At 47.2% G+C, this 22,622-nt stretch overlaps 2 protein-coding genes across 2 annotated transcripts; one reads left to right on the top strand and one right to left on the bottom strand.

The window, feature by feature from the left end:
- The first annotated feature begins 11,034 nt into the window (after window positions 1-11,034).
- Window positions 11,035-15,618, top strand: LOC123064593 (pre-mRNA cleavage factor Im 25 kDa subunit 2). Its single transcript, XM_044488048.1, has 7 exons — window positions 11,035-11,327; window positions 12,093-12,138; window positions 12,293-12,386; window positions 12,483-12,556; window positions 13,197-13,283; window positions 13,365-13,475; window positions 15,165-15,618. The coding sequence occupies exons 1-7, from the start codon at window positions 11,200-11,202 to the stop codon at window positions 15,234-15,236; spliced, it is 612 nt and encodes a 203-aa protein (XP_044343983.1). The 5' UTR covers window positions 11,035-11,199; the 3' UTR covers window positions 15,237-15,618.
- A 5,493-nt stretch (window positions 15,619-21,111) lies between these two features.
- Window positions 21,112-21,519, bottom strand: LOC123180040 (nuclear transcription factor Y subunit C-3-like). The gene has a single exon (XM_044592002.1). It carries the CDS (start codon window positions 21,517-21,519, stop codon window positions 21,112-21,114), a length of 408 nt encoding a protein of 135 aa, XP_044447937.1.
- Between the last annotated feature and the right edge of the window lie 1,103 nt (window positions 21,520-22,622).

Raw genomic sequence — 22,622 nt, 5'->3', positions numbered from 1 at the left:
ATGGCCTGTTTGGCCACCTTGTGGAGCTCGACCATTTGCTTCAGCTGGTCGCTCAAAGGCACCAGGTGTCCGGCCTCAGCATACTGAGACCAGAACACCTTCTTCGTCGAGCTCCCCTTCTCGGCTCGGTAGTAGGCGGCGGCATCAGACGCACTGCGGGGCAAATCTGTGAATGCTCCTCGAGAGCTCCGGACTCGGGTAAGTAACAAGTAATTCACTATCACGTGCTTGCTTTGCATAATGAATGCATTACCCGCCGCTATCTTCTTCATCGCTTCAATTTCTTGGAGGGCTTTCTGGGCTTTGGCCTTGGCAGACTTCGCGCTTTCAAGGGCTGCTGCAAGCTCGGACACTTGCGTCTTTGAGTCAAGCTCCAAACTCTCGTGTTTTTTCACGAGATCCTGGAGCTCTTTCTGCACCTCTTCCACCCGCGCCTCCTACTTCCATCTCTCTGTGCACTACGCGGCCGCTCTATTTTCGGCCTCGGACAACGCTTTCTTAAGGGTTGCCACCTCAGTCGTGGCCCCTATAATAGCACGTTGATCCTGTCATTGTTTGCAACCACATCTTCTCTATATACTTGCGCAAGGTATTACTTACCTTCCTTCTCCTCAAGTTGCCTCTTGGCATGGCCGAGCTCGTTCTCGGACCGCGCGAGGTTTTGCTTCAGCGTATCCACCTCCGCAGTCAGTGCGGCGGAGGCCAGTAGCGAAGCCTGCATATGCATATTGACTTGATTATGTTAGACTCCTGCAAATGTTATTAGATCCTCTATTCGGATTTTCTTTCCGAACGCCGAACAGAGCATCAGGGGCTACTGTCTATGCGGTAATATTTTTACATATTCTTTACTTACCTCAAAGCCTGTTAGAAGGCTGGCACAGGCTTTAGTCAGTCCGCTCTTGGCGGACTGAACCTTCTGGATCACCGCACTCATAATAGTGCGGTGCTCCACGTCGATGGAGGCGCCATTAAGCACCTCCAGCAAATTGTCAGGTGCCTCCGGTTAGACGGAGGTCACCGGCTCGGTAAGCTTGCTCCTCTTGGAAGGAGGCTGCCTACCGGAGTCCGGAACCGTTGAAGGTTTCGGTGCGGTGTCCGTCTCAAGGCCGGACTCGGAGCCCTTGGGGTTTTATCCCCTTTGTGCCTGGAGTCCGGGAGGTCGCCTTGCGGCGCCTCCGGGACCACCTCCTCCTGGCTTGGAACCTGTTGGGGCAGCACCTCGGCGTCGTCCGTAGGATGGGGGGAGGTAGCGGGCGGAAGTAAATTCACGTCCGACGAATCCAGGGAGCCGCTCGACGACTCGTCGAGCCCGGCCTTGGGCGGACTGCATAGTCATATTCGGCGTAAGGAGGAGCTGTGCAAGAAAGGGACACTATGAATTGCTCTGGTGTCCGAATACTTACAATCTCGCCAGGGGCTTGGCCCTGTGCGGCCACTCCTCTTCGCCGTCGTCGGCATTGGTGGAGTAGTTCGGAGGAAGGGTCTTCCCCTTCTTGGACCCTTCGGCCTCCCCAGTTGGGGCGGCCTTCCTTTTCTTCCCTCCCCCCGCTGGAGGGGGAGAGGTCTCTTCTTCCTCCTCCTCGTCTTCATGGGAGGAGTGTGTCTTGGATTCGTCGGATGATGAATTCGACGCCTCCAGGCACCGGGCACTCTTTCGAGTCCCCGTGGCCTTCTTCTTGGCCTTCTTCTCCGGCACCACATAGAGTGCCGGAACCAACAGCTTCACCAAGCGAGCGTCCGCTGGGCCTTCGGGCAAAGGAGCCGGATAGTTGATCTGTCCGGACGTCTCCTGCCAATCCTGTCAAAGGTAGGGGAGCTTAGATCCCGCATGGAGTCAAACTATGAAAAACTAATACCCTGTAAAAGGTAAAAACATCTTACCGCACTAGCGTGACGCTGCGTGCTAAATCCGCGATCCTCGGTAGCGGATGCGGGGGCCTCGGTGCCCTTGAAAAGCACCTTCCAGGCATCTTCGTACGTCGTGTCGAAGAGCCTGCTCAGAGTTCGGTGCTGCACCGGGTCGAACTCCCACAGGTTGAAAGCCCGTTGTTGACACGGGAGGATCCGGCGGATGAGCATAACCTGGACTACATTGACAAGTTTGAGCTTCTTGTCCACCAGGGTTTAGACGCATGTTTGGAGTCCGGTCAGCTCTCCTTTTTTACCCCACAACAGACCCATCCCTTTCCAGGAGGTGAGCCGCATAGGGGGTCCGGATCGAAACTCGGGGGCTGCGACCCATTCAGGGTCGCGTGGCTCGGTGATGTAAAACCATCCCGATTGCCACCCCTTTAGGGTCTCCGCGAAGGAGCCCTTGAGCCATAGGACGTTGGGCATCTTGCCCACCATGGCGCCTCCGCACTCCGCCTGGGTGCCGCGCACCACCTTCGGCTTGACATTGAAAGTCTTGAGCCATAGGCCGAAATGGGGGCGGATGCAGAGGAAAGCCTCGCACACGACGATAAACGCCGAGATGTTGAGGACAAAGTTCGGGGCCAGATCATGGAAACCCAGGCCGTAGTAGAACATGAGCCCCCGGACAAATGGGTGGAGAGGGAAGCCCAGTCCGCGAAGGAAATGGGGGAGGAACACCACCCTCTCATGGGGCCTGGGGTGGGGATGAGTTGCCCCTCTTCGGGAAACCGGTGCACAATGTCGTTAGACAAGTATCCGGCCATCCTCAGTTTTTTGATGTGTCCCTCCATGACGGAGGAGACCATCCACTTGCCTCCTGCTCCGGACATGGTTGGAGAAGGTTGAGGTGGGGTGTGCAGACTTGGGCGCTGGAGCTCGAGTGCGCGGAAATGGATAGGCAAAGGAGGAAGAAGGCGTGGATGAAAAGGTGGATCCTTATCCCCTTATATGGGCGGACGCGACTATGCGTCCCCACCAGCCTGGTAAAACTCGCTTATCTCCCAAGCGACGTACTCAATGGCGCGGTTGGGTTACCCATGCCCGTATTGATGAGAATCCCGGAATAAGGGGACACGATCTCTGCTTTGACAAGACGTGCCAAGGAAACCGCCTCGCTAAACGCGCTGAGGTGGGACAGTAAAACGATTCGAATAAAGACTTGGCCGTGGTGTGATGTCACACTACGGAATACGTCAGCAGATTAGATTTGTGTAAATATTATTCTCTCTATGGCAATATGTGGAAACTTATTTTGCAGAGCCGGACACTACCTTTGTGTTCAAAATCTTCTATGAAGTAATTGGAGGAGGAACCCGCCTTGCAATGCCGAAGACAATCTGCGCGCCGGACTCGTCGTCATTGAAGCCTGGTTCAGGGGCTACTGGGGGGGTCCTGGATTAGGGGGTGTCCGGATAGCCGGACTATACCTTCGGCCGGACTCCTGGACTATGAAGATACAGGATTGAAGACTTCGTCCCGTGTCTGGAAGGGACTTTCCTTGGCGTGGAAGGCAAGCTTGGCGATACGGATATGTAGATCTCCTACCATTGTAACCGACTCTGTGTAACCCTAGCCCTCTCCGGTGTCTATATAAACCGTTTTAGTCCATAGGACGAACAACAATCATACCATAGGATAGTTTCTAGGGTTTAGCCTCCTTGATCTCGTGGTAGATCTACTCTTGTACTACCCATATCAGCAATATTAATCAAGCAGGAGTAGGGTTTTACCTCCATCGAGAGGGCCCGAACCTGGGTAAAAACATCGTGTCCCTTGTCTCCTGTTACCATCTGCCTAGACGCACAGTTCGGGACCTCCTACCCGAGATCCACCGGTTTTGACACCGACATGGACCCTCCCGGTGGACCCCTGGAACCCCTTCGGTGGTCCCGATACAATACCGGTAACCCCCCGAATTGTTCCGGTGACTGTATGATGACTTCCCATATATAAATCTTTACCTCCGGACCATTCCGGAACTCCTCGTGACGTCCGGGATCTCATCCGGGACTCCGAACAACATTCGGTAACCACGTACATCTATTCCATTTAACCCTAGCGTCATCGAACATTAAGTGTGTAGACCCTACGGGCTCGAGAGTCATGCAGACATGGCCGAGACAACTCTCCAGTCAATAACCAACAACGGGATCTGGATACCCATGTTGGCTCCCACATGCTCCACGATGATCTCATCGGATGAACCACAATGTCAAGGATTCAATCAATCCCGTATACAATTCCCTTTGTCTATCGGTATGATACTTGCCTGAGATTCGATCGTCGGTATCCCGATACCTTGTTCAATCTCGTTACCAGCAAGTCTCTTTACTCGTTCCGTAACACATCATCCTGTGATCAACTCCTTGGTCACATTGTGCACATTATGATGATGTCCTACCGAGTGGGCCCAGAGATACCTCTCCGTTACACGGAGTGACAAATCCCAGTCTCGATTCGTGCCAACCCAACAGACACTTTTGGAGATACCCATGGTGCACCTTTATAGCCACCCAGTTACGTTGTGACGTTTGGCACACCCAAAGCACTCCTATGGTATCCGGGAGTTGCACAATCTCATGGTCTAAGGAAATGATACTTGACATTAGAAAAGCTTTAGCATACGAACTACACGATCTTGTGCTAGGCTTAGGATTGGGTCTTGTCCATCACATCATTCTCCTAATGATGTGATCCCGTTATCAACAACATCCAATGTCCATGGTCAGGAAACCGTAACCATCTATTGATCAATGAGCTAGTCAACTAGAGGCTTACTAGGGACATGGTGTTGTCTATGTATCCACACATGTATCTGAGTTTCCTATCAATACAATTCTAGCATGGATAATAAACGATTATCATGAACAATGAAATATAATAATAACTAATTTATTATTGCCTCTAGGGCATATTTCCAACATATGTACCAGTAGCTATGTGTTTGATCTCTCTCTCTCTCGTGTTCTTGATTTGGCACGATCTTGATGTATCGCGAGCTTTGCTATTATAGTTGGATCTTATGTTTCTCCTCCCCCTCTACTCTCTTGTAATGGATTGAGTTTCCCCTTTGAAGTTATCTTATCGGATTGAGTCTTTAAAGATTTGAGAACACTTGATGTATGAATTGTCGCGCGTATCTGTGGTGACAATGGGATACCACGTGATTCACTTGATGTATGTTTTGGTGATCAACTTGCGGGTTCCGCCCATGAACCTATGCATAGGGGTTGGCACACGTTTTCGTCGTGATTCTCCGGTAGAAACTTTGGGGCACTCTTTGAGGTTCTATGTGTTGGTTGAATAGATGAATCAGAGATTGTGTGATGCATATCGTATAATCATACCCACAGATACTTGAGGTGACATTGGAGTATCTAGGTGACATTAGGGTTTTGGTTGATTTGTGTCTTAAGGTGTTATTCTAGTACGAACTCTAGGGCTGTTTGTGACACTTATAGGAATAGCCCAACGGATTGATTGGAAAGAATAACTTTGAGGTGGTTTCGTACCCTACCATAATCTCTTCGTTTGTTCTCCGCTATTAGTTACTTTGGAGTGACTCTTTATTGCATCTTGAGGGATAGTTATGTGATCCAATTATGTTATTATTGTTGAGAGGACTTGCACTAGTAAAAGTATGAACCCTAGGCCTTGTTTCCTATCATTGCAATACCGTTTACGCTCACCTTTATCATTAGTTACCTTGCTGTTTTTATAATTTCAGATTACAAAAACCTTTATCTACTATCCATATACCACTTGTATCACTATCTCTTCGCCGAACTAGTGCACCTATACAATTTACCATTGTATTTGGTGTGTTGGGGACACAAGAGACTCTTTGTTATTTGGTTGCAGGGTTGCTTGAGAGAGACCATCTTTATCCTACGCCTCCTACGGATTGATAATCCTTAGGTCATCCACTCGAGGGAAATTTGCTACTGTCCTACAAACCTCTGCACTTGGAGGCCCAACAAAGTCTACAAGAAGAAGGTTGTGTAGTAGACATCAGGCATTCATATAGATTCATACTTTGTTCTAGTATTGAGTTGTAATCATTGAGTTGTAAATAAATAGAAGTGTGATGATCATCATTCATAGAGTATTGTCCCAAAAAAAGAGAAAGGCCAAAGAAAAAAAGGCCCAAAAAACAAAAAAGGGGGCAATACTACTATCCTTTTTCCACACTTGTGCTTCAAAGTAGCACCATGATCTTCATGATAGAGAGTCTCCTTTGTTATCACTTTCATATACTAGTGGGAATTTTTCATTATAGAACTTGGCTTGTATATTCCAACGATGGGCTTCCTCAAAATGCCCTAGGTCTTCGTGAGCAAGCAAGTTGGATGCACACCCACTTAGTTTCTTTTTGTGTAGCTTTCATATATTTATAGCTCTAGTGCATCCGTTGCATGGCAATCCCTACTCACTCACATTGATATCTATTGATGGGCATCTCCATAGCCCGTTGATACGCCTAGTTGATGTGAGACTATCTTCTCCCTTTTTTTCTCCTCCACAACCACCATTCTATTCCACCTATAGTGCTATGTCGATGGCCCACGCTCATGTATTGCGTGAGGATTGAAAAAGTTTGAGAACATTAAAAGTATGAAACAATTGCTTGGCTTGTCATCGGGGTTGTGCATGATTTGAATACTTTGTGTGGTGAAGATGGAGCATAGCCAGACCATATGATTTTGTAGGGATAACTTTCTTTGGCCATGTTATTTTGAAGAGACATAATTGCTTAGTTAGTATGCTTGAAGTATTATTATTTCTATGTCAATATTAAACTTTTGTCTTGACTCTTTCGGATCTGAATATTCATACCACAATTAATAGAATTACATTGAAATTATGCCAAGTAGCATTTCACATCAAAAATTATGTTTTTATCATTTATCTACTCGAGGACGAGCAGGAATTAAGCTTGGGGATGCGTGATACGTCTCCAAGGTATCTATAATTTTTTATTGTTCCATGCTATATTATATTCTGTTTTGGACATTATTGGGCTTTATTATACACTTCTATATTATTTTTGGGACTAACCTATTAACCGGAGGCCCAGCCCAGAATTGTTGTTTTTTTGCCTATTTTAGGGTTTCGCAGAAAAAGAATATCAAATGGAGTCCAAACGGAATGAAACCTTTGGGAACGTGATTTTCGGAACGAACATGATCTAGAGGACTTGGACCCTACGTCAAGACATCAACCAGGAGGCCACGAGGTAGGGGGCGCGCCTACCCCCTGGGCGCGCCCTTCACCCTCGTGGAACCCCTGTTGCTCCACCGACGTACTCCTTCCTCCTATATATACCTACGTACCCCCAATCTACCAGATACGGAGCCAAAACCCTAATTCCATCACCGTAACTTTCTGTATCCACGAGATCCCATCTTGGGGCCTGTTCCGGAGCTCCGCTGGAGGGGGCATCGACCATGGAGGGCTTCTACATCAACACCATAGCCCTTCCGATGAAGTGTGAGTAGTTTACCTCAGACCTACGGGTCCATAGTTATTAGCTAGATGACTTCTTCTCTCTTTTTGGATGTCAATACAAAGTTCTCCCCCTCTCTTGTGGAGATCTATTCGATGTAATCTTCTTTTGCGGTGTGTTTGTTGAGACCGATGAATTGTGGGTTTATGATCCAGTTTATCTATGAACAATATCTGAATCTTCTCTGAATTCTTTTATGTATGATTGGTTATCTTTGCAAGCCTCTTTGAATTATCAGTTTGGTTTGGCCTACTAGATTGATCTTTCTTGCAATGGGAGAAGTGCTTAGCTTTGGGTACAATCTTGCGGTGTCCTTTCCCAGTGACAGTAGGGGCAGCAAGGCACATATTGTATTGTTGCCATCGAGGATAACAAGATGGGGTTTATTTCATATTGCATGAGTTTATCCCTCTACATCATGTCATCTTGCTTAAAGCGTTACTCTGTTCTCTTGAACTTAATACTCTAGATGCATGCTGGATAGCGGTCGATGTGTGGAGTAATAGTAGTAGATGCAGGCAGGAGTCGGTCTACTTGTTTTCAGACGTGATGCCTATATACATGATCATACCTAGATATTCTCATAGCTATGCTCAATTCTGTCAATTGCTCAATAGTAATTTGTTTACCCATCGTGAATACTTATGCTCTCAAGAGAAGCCACTAGTGAAACCTATGGCCCCCGGGTCTATCTTTCATCATATTAATCTTCCAATACCTAGCTATTTTTATTGCCTTTTATTTTACTTTGCATCTTTATCATAAAAATACCAAAAATATTATCTTATCATATCTATCAGATCTCACTCTCGTAAGTGGCCGTGTAGGGATTGACAACCCCTTATCGTGTTGGTTGGGAGGATTTATTTGTTTGTGTAGGTACGAGGGACTCGTGCGTGGCCTCCTACTGGATTGATACCTTGGTTCTCAAAAACAGAGGGGAATACTTACGCTACTCCGCTGCATCACCCTTTCCTCTTCAAGGGAAAACCAACGCAAGTGCTCAAGAGGTAGCACACACCTATATGAGTCTGATTGTCGAACGTCGCAATCTATGAGAGTAGGATTCTCTCTAGTAAACTCATAAAATGTCACGGAGCATGACGCATAAGCTCCACCCGCGGGGAAGACCCACGGTAGCCTAGTATCGATTAAGGCTTTATGTGAATCTAGATTCGCACAAAACTTGCAGTTCAAGGCCCAGTCCACTGTTCAAGTTGCTTACTAGTCTAGCATAGAGTTCTAGGTGGAAGTTCAACTTATCAGTCTCCACTGCAATACCGGTATATCAAATAGTGTTTTGGAACCAAAGGCAAATTGTTGTGTGCCTCTGGGATCTGGTGGGGGATTGCTGGAATTTAGTCTATTGTGGGACAGCCCAATAACTATTTCAGAAATTCCTAAATAAATCCTTGAGGCCCACTTATCCCATTTGTGCAAGGCAAGAGATACTACTAAAGTTTAGTCCCACATTGCTAGTTTAGTGGGAGTTGGACCTCCTTATAAGGGAGGTTCTTTCCCCACTTGTATGAGCATGAATACAAGAGGGACATCCACGCGCGCTCCTCCTTCGCCGCCCGCCTCGCCACGCCACGTCACGTCACGTCACGACGCGGGTTGCGGGAATGAGCCAAGCCGATGTCTAAATTTTTGCCACGCACTACGGGTGTACGAAAGGCCACTCGGGAGCTGGAAAGTTTTTGCTGTAGTGGACATTGAATACGAACGCTGCACCCTTCGGCTGCTGCTTGTTCATTTCGTCTCCCGCATTCCCTTCAGCTCCCGGCGCAACCTCTCGCCTTCTTCTCTTGCGCCTATAAAAGGGAGGTCGCTCCTCTCAGAGAGACGCACCAGAACTTCTCCTTCCTCTCGCCACCGGTTCCAATCTCTGAGCTGCTGCTGTCTTCCTCATCCCGGCTTGCGGCGTGCACCACGAGTTGGGACAGTAGGCCTCTGAATCCGCACCTCTTTGAGTCATGTACAGGAGAAGGGTGATAAGGTTTTTTGGGGAGCGCTCGGCGCGACTACTGACTTCTTCGTCACGGAAGCCCCGGACTCCGATGACTACTTCCCCGACGACGACTACTTCCCCGACGTCGACAACCTCCTCGACGACATGGCTAGCGAGGACACCGACCCCAAGTCCAGTACTGCAGCAGCTGCTGTCACGTATGTGTTCTTCTTCTTTCTGTTAGTTGTCATGCCACAGTTTTCTCATAGTAGTACTTGCCTTACATGTGTTAGCTTCTACTCCATATATGCAACTACCTCTACTGCCTGCTCTAGATATGCTAGGCTACAGTTTATATATGCAGATGTTATTTACCTTCTCTCTTCAGAATGCATGACTCGTTTTATCACTGCTATACTAGTCGTGCTTTATCTAGTATTTCTGTCAATAAAATCATTCAGTAAATTGCTCATATTCCCAACAATAAACGTGTATCCATTGTACCAAATGAAATGAATTCATCAGTCGGCCATGTTGGCATGTTGTCATTCGTGTATCCCCACCTAAATACATTATTCAAAGCGGCAAAGGCGAGGTAACAAGAGTGCGCTAGCGTGCAGGGAAAGGTATTTGCACGAAGATACGACAACCACTTTTTTATGAGTGAATCTAAACAAACACACACACACACAGAGGGTGTGTGTGAGAGAGAGCTCATTTACAAGATTCATAATTGTAGCCCTAGTCGTGTGATCTTCATTGCAGAAAACACGAGCATCCCTATAGTCACAAAATTTCCAAGGAATAGAGAAAGGGACCGAAGGTCAAATGTCATAGTTGAGTCCAACCGGCTAAGCCATGTTATTGCAGCAAGTGAATGTGGTGCGGTAGCCCACACCTGAACTGCAATCGGGCAATGAACGGACAAGTGAGTAACATCCTCCACTTGGGCATCATGTCGACGATAGATTGAATCATCAGTGATCATCTTTCTCGTGGAGGTTGTGCATGGTGTTGAGACGATCCTTAAAGAGGAGCCAACCAAAAAATCTTGACCTCAATATGAACCTTGGAGGACCAAATAAGCTCGGCGAAAGGATCGGCGCCGTCCTCATCGGTGAAGATGGAATAGGCCTGTCTAGAGGACAAAGGTGTGCCATGCAGGAGGAACCTGTCATCATAAACATCATCTGGGATGAAGTTCTGCAATAAAGATTGACGAAGTCGCCACAAGTACCTAATAGTAAACTTACATATCATACCACTAAAAGAATAGCATCATAATTTTTAAAGTAAATCTAGGAAATATGCGAGCACTCGTGCCAGGACTTAAATCCGAATGGGCTGGTCCCACTACAAGAAAACTAACCATTTAAGGTATACTTACTTTGCTTGTGATGTAAAACTTTGACAGTCGAAATCCCGGTGGGCTGGTTCCACCATATTCGTTTATCCAAAACATATTATCTCTTAAAACGTGTATATTATCTCTTATAATATGCACGTTTTAAAAACATTTTTATATTATGGGATGAAGGGAATAGTATTTTTTTTCTTACTCCTGGTCGTTGCTGGAAAATCACAGGCCCACACTGTTTCAAGAAAAAGAAAAAAAGTCACAAGGCCCACATGTGCCATGGTCAAAGCCGCGAGCCCGCGATCGATAGACGCCCAACCCACCACCCCCACAAACAAGAACAGCCCCGACGCTCACACAAAAAAAGCCCGCACCACCTCTCCTCCCCCGCCGCCACCGCCACCGCCGGCAACCACCGGATCCCGAGAAGAAAGAGCCAGCGCCCGGCGAAGCGAAGCGGAGGAAGAGATGGTGGGCGCTCCGTCCTCGCCGGTGGTGAACGTGTACCCGCTCGCCAACTACACGTTCGGCACCAAGGAGGCCAAGATGGAGAAGGACACCTCCGTCGCCGACCGCCTCGCTCGCATGAAGGTCAAGTGAGTGCGCCTCCCCGCCGTCCCCCTCCCCCGCCTCCCTGATCCAGATGTGCCCCTGGCCCTGGTGTCCTCTTCTCCCGGAAACCCTAAACCCTAGAGCTCGCATCATATGCGGGTTTTGTTGGGTCGAAGACCTCCCTCGTCAGTGCCACTTTCTTGCATATTTTAGACAAAATTTGAGAATGCCTTATTTTGGCCCTTATTTAGGTACTGTCGAAGTTGCTTCATTACTGTTCATGAAGTCTACTGTTTTTGCATCTGTATGTATGTCAATACATGAAATTTCTTTATTGGAATGGCTTTAAACTTAGGGTGTTGACTTTAAGTAATGCCGAGCAATCTGTTCAAGTAATACCTTGGCTTCAGGTGCTTTGTGCCTCTGTGTAGTGCCTGTACTGGATGTGTGTTGCAAGGGAACTACAATAACAATCACTAGATCTTACTGGCAGCTCTAGCTTTTGAGCATAGTGCTTGGCAGATCCCTTTCTTGTAAGGAAGTAACTGGTAACTATTATGGAGCATTGTACATGATAATTTGTTGGAATACTAGCCTGGAATGTCAAGCTAATATGTATCATATCATATTTCATAAAGAGAGCCCATATAGATTCTTGTGCTGTTTCTTCAACTGGTTGCTAGATTTATGTACATTCTATGTTGTCTCCTAAGTATCCCCTGAACACTTGGCTACTCTGCTAAGTAGTGTAACCTTATTCTGTCAAATGGATCATCAGTTAACCCACTAATTACTTGTGCAAATGACAGCTACATGAAAGAAGGAATGCGGACAAGTGTTGAAGCAATTCTATTGGTATGTTTGTATTCATCCATCTCATAGTTACTGTTATTTGCATTCTTGTGCCTGAAACATCCAGTTGTCAGCAAAATTCCTGCAGTTACAGTGGGTTATGGCTGTAGTAATTTGTCAAATAAACTGAAATATTCACTTGGATTGTCTTATATAGGTGCAAGAGCACAACCACCCCCACATACTGTTGTTGCAAATTGGAAACACATTTTGCAAACTTCCTGGTGGACGGTTGAAGCCTGGAGAAAGTGGTGAGTTTTTGGTTGCTCAGCTTTTCTATCATATCTTTCTTATTTGGTACCATCATGAGTCTTTAGCTGTTCACTCTTGTGACTGGAATCCTGCAGAAATTGAGGGCCTGAAAAGGAAGCTATGCAGCAAGCTTGCAGTTAACTCACCTTCCTTTCCACCTAACTGGCAGGTAATGAACCAAGAGGAATTCAGTTTCATTTTTGTTAATGGTGAATGACCATATCTCATTACTTATATTTTTGGGCCTTCAAGTTGTATCTGTTCACTTTGTACCTTGCTGGATCATAGTTAACTCAGTAGTAGAGAAGGTTATCTGCATCTAGAAGAAAGAAAAATTGAACTTCCATTTCAGCGCCCCATAACCTGTTCACTTAACATGGTTGTTATAGTCATTCCTCATTTAAGTCATGCAATAATAACATTATATAGCTCCTTATGGCCTATATTGTGGCTGCACCTAAATTGGAACATTACCTTGTGTGTTAATTACAGAAAATCGTTAACACACTTTCCAGTGTTAACTGCGTACTGTCATACTGGCGCATGCTATCTTCTTTGCGTCTACACGTTTGTACAACAAGGTTCTAACTTTTGAGCGGATGTCTCTGTAATGGTTTTGATGTATTCACCAAAATATGAAGTATGTCGAATCAGGGAGAACTTTCCTGTCCTAGCCTCTGCTTACCGTAACTTTAGGCTCCGGTTTTGTTAATTATCATGCTGACTTTGTTGTGGTGAGATCCATGTAAATGATAGATCTGTAAACTGTATCCATTCAGATAAAGTTCTAATATGCTTGTTACTTTCAGGTTGGAGAGTGTGTTGCTGAATGGTGGAGGCCAAACTTTGAAACCGTGATGTATCCTTACTGCCCTCCACATATAACAAAGCCCAAGGTACACTCTTGAGTTTTTCTTGTAACCATCTATTATTAGGATTTGGGATTCAGGAATGGAAATGACCAATTTGATGAACAGGAGTGCAAGAAGCTTTTCATTGTTCACCTAACTGAAAGGGAGTATTTCGCTGTTCCAAGGAACTTGAAGCTACTTGCTGTTCCACTGTTTGAACTGTATGACAATGTTCAGGTAAGCAGCACTCATCTTATGGTGAAAGTTAACTTTTAATGCTGTTTGGAAGCACTGTACCCATCCCTCAAATATATGCCTTCAGGTTCTGTTTGGCTGGGAACCAAGTAGGATGGAATGGTTAAATCTAAGTGTTTGGAACGAAAAATACAATCATTCCAGATTTTGTTTGGTTGAGGGAATGCCATTATTGAATGGGATGCTTCCATTCTGTGGTTTGCTGGAGGGATGCATGGAATGAATATAGTTTGAGTCCCTTCTTGATATGAAGGGTAATGTTGCCTCTTGCATACGTGTAAATTTCACCAATAGCTCATTTGAATTTTCAGGAGCATTTCATTTGTATTTCCAGCACAAACAATTAATAATAAGCATGCACACGCATGACAAATATAGACATCAGACATAAACACTGCCGAAAGTTTAAAAGTATGAAGCACCGATTTATGCTGTACCAATAACCGTTCTCTACAATAGTCCATGCAACCATACGAAGTTCATATGTAAGGCTTCACAAAAACTAGTCATCCAAAGTTCTTCATGACATACCTAGTCACCCAAACCAACTAGTTAGACAAATTAAAGAAATAATTGTAATGTAATGTACGCGCATGACAAATTAAAGAAATATTTGTAATGTACATGAACTGTAAAATATAATCTCACAGTGGTGAGCAATGTAACAACAATTAACTCTGGAATGTGCCTCGAAATCCAACAGATACCTGACCAATTAACCAGCTAGGATTTTGTTTTTGCATGCATACCTTGAGCTTCATTTGTCTGGCCATTTCCATGATATTCCCTTGCTCTTCGGAAGCCCACCTTTGCTCCTTCCTCTGCTCGCGGTTCTGGTCACCTCCTAGTCTCCTAGCAGATGCCGAGTCCCATCAGCTGCTACGCCCAGCATCTTGCCCATAGCAGCTCCAACCCAGCAGCTGCCCAGCACTCCAAAAGGAGTGCTGGCCCACTGCTTCTACACCACCTAGCAACGGTTGCTGTCTCGCCTCCCATTTACAGCCACCAAGATGTGTGTGCCGCCACAGAGATGGACAAGAGATAGGGTTTTCTTTTTTGTTTACAGTGAGATAGAGACCACATGACGAATGAATGCAGCAATGAATTGGTCGTTTAGGCCGATTTTGCGTTATCAACATGTTGTGAATCTGGGCGAACATTCCTGTTTGTGGGACCATCTTATTTTCATTCTGATTTGCTGAGTGCTCGCAACGAAACACCAGGATGGTACCAATATCTGGAACCATTCCATTACATACCTCCAACCAAGCACACACTAAAAAAGGGCCCCAGTGATAATACCTTTTTCTTCACAAAGATGTATCCCACTACAAGCAATTTTGTTTTGCTTCACTATTTTGTTCTACTTTCCATCTATATTTGACTGAGAAAGTACCCTGTCCTGTCCAGTTAAAAACCTGCAATATAAGTCATTTTTGGTGCTGTCAATACTGGCTTAGTTGTTAAATATCCATATGGATATTTACTCTGTAGCCAGGTGATAGGAATAGGATCCTTGAAACCTGCAGTTTTCTTTTTGTTATTTCATGCGACCGTGCAGAGTTTGCTTTTTTTTACAGTGCTTTGCATATTTCCATGTGCAGTTTAAATTTTGTTATTTCATGATGCTTGTATGAAATAGTCTGAATTTTGTTGAGTATGTGGATGCAGCGGTATGGACCAGTGATTTCCACCATCCCGCAGCAGCTGTCCAGGTTCCAGTTCAACATGGTGAGCTCGTAATCAGTAGTGGTGATGAGATGTGAAGATTAGTCCAGTAAGATGTATTGAGATGGATCTTGGACGAAGCACCAAACTAGATGCTGATCAACTTAGCATGACTCCTTATTTAGGCGCCAATTTTCATAAACTAGATGCTCATTCCGACTGTCTTTTATTTGGCGATGCATGCTGTTCATGCAGCTCAGGCTGGTTAGATACGTGGTGTATTATTATTTGGATGGTAATCGGTTGTTGCTCCGGCGCGCTAATCTGTTCATGTGTATGTACGTACGTACGTAGCAATGCACGTATGTCTGTATGATTGCTATGGTCTCCTGTAGTAGTAATTACGGTGCATCGGTTCTTCGTCACTGACGCTATGCATTTTATACAGTTGCTGGCTTGTCTATGTCTGTATTATCACTATATACTTATATTTTCCTCCTTTTGATCTCACATGCCACAACGCCAGATCACAGAGATTGAGTGACACCAGCCGGTAACTCGGTGCAAATCCGGCCGTGGAGCATCTATAGCCGGACTTGGCAAAACCGTCCTCCCTAAATGTCTGTGTACGGCCATGGAGCATCTATAGCCGGACTTGACAAATCCGGCCATGGAGCATCTATAGCCGGACTTGGCGTGACCCTGGACAGTGTTGGACGGCTCCTCATATGTCCTGCCGAATAGCCACTCATCAAAATCATCAAATCCATGCATATCTATCATACACATAAATATCACATGTAAATAACATTTGTTTGTAGTGAAATACATGGTTTAAACATAAAATTTATTGTAATTGCATAATTCAAACATTAAGCTCTTTGATTTTCATTGTGGTAGTTGCACATGCATCTGTTGGTCTCGAAGATTAAATCTGAATCTGATCTACATCTTGTTCTTCAGATTTCTCAATAATATTGGGTTCGGGTTGCCCCTTCATCCTCGTCCTCAACTATTATATTGTGCAAAATAACATAACATATCATCAGCTGCCACAAAGTCTTCGATTCCCACGTCACTGCAACTCCATGGACAATTCCCAAATGAGTTTGGAGCACTCTGAATGCTCTCTGCACATCCTTCCTAGTTTCTGTATTGTTGTAAAGTGGCCTTGTTTGTTACCACGAGGATCGGATATGGTCTTCATAAACGTTGCCCACTGATAACAGATATCAGCAGCAAGGTAGTATCCCATATTGTAATCGTGCCCATTGACAGTGTATTTGCACGGCGACACTTCCCCATTACAAAGTCTTCTAAACACGGGAGATCGCTGAAGCCCACTAATGTTGTTGTGAGAACCAAGCATGTCAAATCCACAAGTCCCTTTGATGTCACTGCTGAGTATGATGATGGCCTTTTTGTTCTTCCATTGTCAACACGTGCAATCAATTGAACTGAGGATACCTGGAAAACCTTTAAACCCATAACACCCAATCAACAGATTTATTTTCATTAATCTATGCTAAATCATGAAACCTGACATAGCCCGTAATAATCTGCAGAGCATGGTTGGTGGGAGCAACATGGCTAATTTAGAGGATTTGTCTCCTTTTCCACCTCTTCCGACTTCCATGGGCATCACAAATCTTCCAACCTTTCAATGGAGTACATGGCAGCAACTCGGCTAGCGCTCATAGGCGTCTTGGTGGCGTCATGCTCGTCGATCATGTCGCATATAGAGGCGACCCGGTAGGCAATGGTGGGGTTCTTTACCGCGGTGGCGCGCTGCTCGCCGTCGACAGCCATGGCAACACGCGAGGTGAGGGCGAGGAACAATGCTATCGAGGTGACGATGAACGAGGGATTCGACCAAAGTTATATAGAGGAGGCTTCACCCAGCTCGGACAAGTCAGTGAGCGCCGTCTGAATTACTGGTTCGCATATCTACTTGCTTATCTTGAAGAGATCGCTCAACGGCGCACGCTCGCCGTCCACCGACCAGCCACCCGTCGCCGTCGCCGCATCCTCGGCCGACCCGAGGCCAGCCCGAACGCCGCACCCGCCGAGCAGCGCCCTCCAGACCCCCCGGTCCGGCCGGCAAGGCATCGCGCGCACCACGCTCACCGCCCCGTCGACATCGCCGCCACGGCAGAGCAGGTCGACCAGGCAGCCGTAGTGCTCCGGCGAGGGGCGGACGCCGTGGTCCCTCTGCATCGCGTCGAACGCCCTGCGCCCTTCGCCGACGAGCCCCCCGTGGCTGCACGCCAGCAGCACGCCCATGAAGGTGAAGCGGTCGGGCCGGAAGCCCTGCCGCTTCATGAGGTCGAACAGCCTGAGCGCGTCGCCGGCCCGCCCGTGCACCGCCAGGCCCCTGATCATCACGTTCCAGGCGAACACGTCCTTGCCGCGCATCTTGAAGAAGACGACGAGCGCGCGGGCTACGTCGCAGCACATGGCGTACATCTCCACCAGCGCCGTCCCGACGGCGGCGTGGGCCTGCAGCGCCGGCGTCACCAGGTTGGCGTGCACCCACCGGCCCATCCGGAGCTTCCGGAGGTGCTCGCAGGCCGAGAGGAGCGACACGACGGTGAAGCTGTTGGGCGTGTGGCCTTCGAGCAGCATCCATGGGAAGAGGCGGAGCGCCTGCGAGAACCTGCCGTGCCTGGTGTAGCTCGAGAGCACGCAGTTCCAGGACACCAGGTTCCTCTCCGGCATCCGGCTGAACAGGCTCCTCATGCCGGCGAAGTCGCCGGCGACGGACAGCGCCCTCAGCATCGTTGTCCAAGACACCACGTCCCTCTCCGGCATCTCCGCGAAGAGCTCCTTCGCTGCCGCGATGTCGCCCGACCTGACGTGCACGGCGAGCATTGTGTTCCACGACACGACGTCCCTGTCTGGCATCGCGTCGAAGACCTCTCGCGCGGAGCCGACGTCCCCGGCCTTGGCGTGCTCCGCTATCATGTGGTTCGACAGGCCCACGGACCTGACGCGCAATCCGTCGAACAGCCTCCGCGCGTCGCCCAGCGAGCCGCCGCCGACGGAGACGTAGAATGCGAGCAGCGAGCTCCCGACGGCCGGCACGTGGTCGAGCCCCTCCTTCAGGACCCGGCCGTGGACGCCCTCGCCGCGCCGCCGCGCCCGGAGCCGCGCGCACGCGTCCAGGACGTACGGGTAGGTGAATCCGTCAGCCACCAGGCCCCGGCGCGGCATCTCGTCGAACAGCTCCAGCGCGCGCTCGTGGGGGCCGTGGTAGGAGCGCCCGCGGATCATGGCGTTGTAGAGGGCGGCGTCAGGCGGCGCCCCCGACCGGAGGAACGAGGAGAAGAGCAGGTCGGCGTGGGCCATGTCGCCGACGTCGGCGGCGCGGCGGACGAGGAGGGCGGGCAGGCCCGGGAGGCGGTGGAGGGAGGAGGTGAGGAGGAGGCCATGGATCTGGTTGAGCTGCCGGCGGGTGCAGTTCTTGGCGACGGACGAGAGGCGGGCTTCCAGGAGGCTCATTGCCGCCGCCGACGTCAAGATTTTTGGTGTACTAGTTTTTCTCAGAGTGAGAGTGTAGTTTGTTAGGCAGATTTGATAATTTGACATGGCATTTGAGGATGTCATTTAAATTTTCAATTTCCACGAAAATCTGTATTGTTTGGGGCCATTCTAAGAAGATATCATGACTCACGTTATATGTTTTCGCAAATGATCATATTTTCTGAAAACCATGAGAATACATTTGACAAGCGTATTCTGAACTGACAAGCGTATTCTGAACTGACTGATATTGTGGAGCCATGCCATGTCATGGATCAAAGGTTGTTTGGCCTCCCGCCGGCGCCGCCGTCGGTCCGCTCATCTTCGGTGGCCTTAGGGCCATGGGAGCGGAGTGAATCTCGGCCCTTGACGGTGGAAGGGCTTCGTTTTTAGATATTTCTTCGAGTTTTATTAGGGTTTGTATCCTGTTGAGTAAGATGAGACGGCGGCGGCTTCCTGAAAATGGAATAAGGTTCTTCACATTTAGGCCCCGTTTTCGGTGGTGCTTCTAGCATCGTCGGTGGACGTGTGGGGTTGTGTCTCCGGCATATCCGTCTTTGATGGATTTGCTCGGATCTGTTCGTCGTTCAACTTTGTTCTTGTGTCTTCAGGTTGGATTCTTCTGATCTACGCTACTCTTCATCGGCGACGATTGCTGTTCTATTGCGCTGGTCCTATGTGACCTTAGCACGACGACTTTCCGACTATACTACAACAAATTTTGCCCGGCTCCGTCAAGGGAGGGGCGATAATAGCGGCTTCAGTGCTTGTAGTCGTCGCTAGATGGTCTATGGATCTGGACGTAGTTTTTATTATTTTTAGTGTTTGTTGTACTATCATGATTGAAAATGAATAGATCGAAATTTTTACACAAAAAAAAGGTTGTTTGGTTACATCATGAAAAAGCCCTATAAATTTCCAAGAAGGTGAAAACGTTTCTATCAAAGATTCAATGTTAAAGGAATATATATTTTCAAAATCATAGTTTATTTATTTATTGTGGATAATAATAGTATAATACTCCCTCCGCCTCATAATGCAAGATGTTATTACATCCAAGGTCACATATTGGATGTAATAACGTTTCACATTATTAGATGGATGGAGTAGCCGACTTCTACTAAACATATGTTAACTCGTGTATCCATTTTATAGGAGAATGTTATATCTTCAATCAAAATGATTCTCATTTTTATTCAAGTCGCAAAGGGCTCATATTATTTTATTGAAAAAGAGGTCGGTTTTAGCAGAGCCAACGTCAGCTAACTTATAAAATTAAAGCATGAAGAAATCTCAAAATCATAAAATGGGCTAAAAATTCAAAGTTTGCATAATTTTTCTATATATGTGGCCAAAATTCCTTTTTTGGGAAAAACTGAAATCATTCTCGTAATTCTAAACATATTGAATGATGAATATGGGGAATTTTCAGCCAGTTTAAATTTGCAAAAATGTAGGATTTAGCCAAATTTTCTTCAAAAATTTGAAGATTTCAATAAACTTTAAAAAATACAGTAACTCGAAACATCTTAAACGATCAATTTGGAAAATCTTCAGCCGATTAATAAAACATCTATGCAAGTCCATTTTGAGTTCGGCTCGGTTCGGCTCATGTCTAGTCGACTTAGCTCAAGCCGACTCTAATGTGAGCTCAGGCTAAAAATCATTTCACTACTTTGTGTCTATGACTGGTGGGGCTTGGTCATTAGAGTTGTGTTCAACCGGAGATTTTGGGTTTTTGTTACCGGTTAGTCTTAGAGTTGTGGTTTTTGTTAAAATCTTGAGTTGTGGTTTCGTGATACCTTAGCCCCCAAAGTCGTGTATTTGTTCCATTTCTTCTTGTGTGTGTGAGTTTTTCCGGGATTATTCAAATTTTACAAATATATGTTTACTATATTCTAGAAAATGGGTGCACTCATTCTAGTAATTTTGTCATATTGCAGCATGTTTATTTAGTTGATGTTGCAGCTTGTTTGACTTGCCAGATCCTAGAGATGCAAGGACAGAATAGCTTTGCCTTTTCGTTTGTAAGGGTTTGGACATTACACAAATTGTCACCAAAAAGTCGTTTGGTTACATCATAGAAAAATGTCATGAACCTCTCCAATAGCTTGTAATCAACGAAAACCTTTTGTATAAAAGACAGATTCTCTATTGATTTCGTAGCAATGAAAAATCTTCAAATATTCCTTAACAACAGTAGAAATGGAACGACAAATGTAGAAATACAGTTCCAGTGTAGTGTGCGGTAGTACAAGTTAATCAAATCGTGCTAGTTGCACCGCTGCGTCATTCTGCTTGTATTGGCAGCAGTAGAGCAGGTAAAATCAACATGAACGGAATTAGTGCAATTAATCGCGGCACAGTTTGATTCCACAAGCCACGACGAGCGCGCATGCATGCATGCATGCATTGCACCGACAAGTTTCTAGTCGAGCGCGCCGCCGTGGACACCGGCGGCCGGCGCGAGGCCGACTCCGTCGCCGACGCCGTCGTCACCTGGCCTGGGCTTGACGACGTCGACGAGGAAGTCGAAGAGGTCGGTGTCCCTGACGGCGGCGGCGACGTCCTCGGCGTGCACGGTCCGGCGCCGGCCCTCGAGCGTGGCGGCCCAGGCGGCCTGCGTCAGCTCGGCGACGAACAGCTCGCACGCCCTGGAGAACACCACGGGCGCCTCGCCCGAGATCATCCTGGCCCCGGCGCCGTAGCCCCCGCTGCCGTCCCCCGCCGACCGCTTCATGATCTTCTTGATCCGCGCCAGCGGCAGCGCGTGCGGCCCCGTCCTCGCCGTCGCCCCGCTTCTGGACACCCCCGAGTACGGCCTCGAAATCCTCATCCTCTAGATCGCCGCCGACCCGGTGCTAGCTAGCTACCTAATCTTCTCGCCGCCGTGCAAGGAGCTATCTATAGCTATGAGTTCTATAGCAAACAAACGAACGGTGCAACCTCCAATCGAGCGCGGCCATGGACGGGATCTTATATACGCACGCCGTTTGACCCGCGAACAAGGAAGGGAGCGCGTGGTCGTGGCGGCTGCTGTCCATGGCCGGCCCGCAACCGGAGGTGGCCGGGGCCGGCAGTTTCGACAGAGACCGGTATGATTGATCTTTCGCGCATGTAGAGATTCGCGTAAACAAATCATGGGAGACGGTGGTTGGGATCGCGATGGTGTACGAACGCGGGTAGATAAATGAGGGGCGTAGCTCTCGTTGGACGCTGTTGCTTGCAGCCTTGTGCTTGCGCTGCGTGAGCGCACCTGTCGCTCGGACAGCGAGAGTCTCTCTCCGTATCCACGGTCAAGGAGGCGATGGCACCGAGGAGCATCCCGGCCGTATTTTGAAGGCGTCCTTTTCGCGGTGCGTAAGCGCCGGTGTAAAGCGCAGTTTTAGCTAGTAGCGTATGTATTCTTGTATATACGTATTATGTATCGCATGTTACGGTATTGGCATTACAAGGCATACAAAACAAATGCAGTACATATGCAAGTTTGACAAAATATGGACAAATGAACACGGTACCCTATGCCAGTTGGCGCCATAGTAGCTAGCGTGTCTGCGGGCATAGAACCGGCAACACACACCAGATCAGGGCTCATAGGTTGACTTTCTACTTGTTTATCATTTTTCGACAGTTCTACTTTCCAGAACATTTTCTAAGCAAATTTTGTTTAGGTGAAGCAATTTTTTTTGCCTTTTTTTAGGTGAAGCAAATTTCTGCTAGTTTGTAAAATTTGGGGAGCTAGCGATTCTGCACTTGTTTTGAGAGTACAAAACGAGATGTGCGTACCTTTAACTTGGATACATGAGCAATTTTCTCGAACTAGACGGATAAAATATTTATTGGCACTGGTAGAATGATTTTTAATCAACAATGTTTTTTTGGGGAAATTTAATCAACAATGTTGACATTATTATTCTTTGGAAACATTGAAAAGTTTTC

Source organism: Triticum aestivum, chromosome 1A (genome assembly GCF_018294505.1).
Source record: "Triticum aestivum cultivar Chinese Spring chromosome 1A, IWGSC CS RefSeq v2.1, whole genome shotgun sequence".
In the NCBI taxonomy this organism is placed as follows: domain Eukaryota; kingdom Viridiplantae; phylum Streptophyta; class Magnoliopsida; order Poales; family Poaceae; genus Triticum; species Triticum aestivum.
Note: the sequence above shows the minus strand (reverse complement) of the source record. Positions and strands in the feature narration are given on the sequence as shown.

Excerpts from the sequence above, each read along its gene's own strand:
- LOC123064593 (XM_044488048.1), top strand. The coding sequence starts at position 11,200 with ATGGTGGGCGCTCCGTCCTCGCCGGTGGTGAACGTGTACCCGCTCGCC. Across the intron at positions 12,557-13,196 it reads CCTTTCCACCTAACTGGCAG|GTTGGAGAGTGTGTTGCTGA; the intron begins GTAATGAACCAA and ends TGTTACTTTCAG. Across the intron at positions 13,284-13,364 it reads CACATATAACAAAGCCCAAG|GAGTGCAAGAAGCTTTTCAT; the intron begins GTACACTCTTGA and ends TTTGATGAACAG.
- LOC123180040 (XM_044592002.1), bottom strand. The coding sequence starts at position 21,519 with ATGAGGATTTCGAGGCCGTACTCGGGGGTGTCCAGAAGCGGGGCGACG.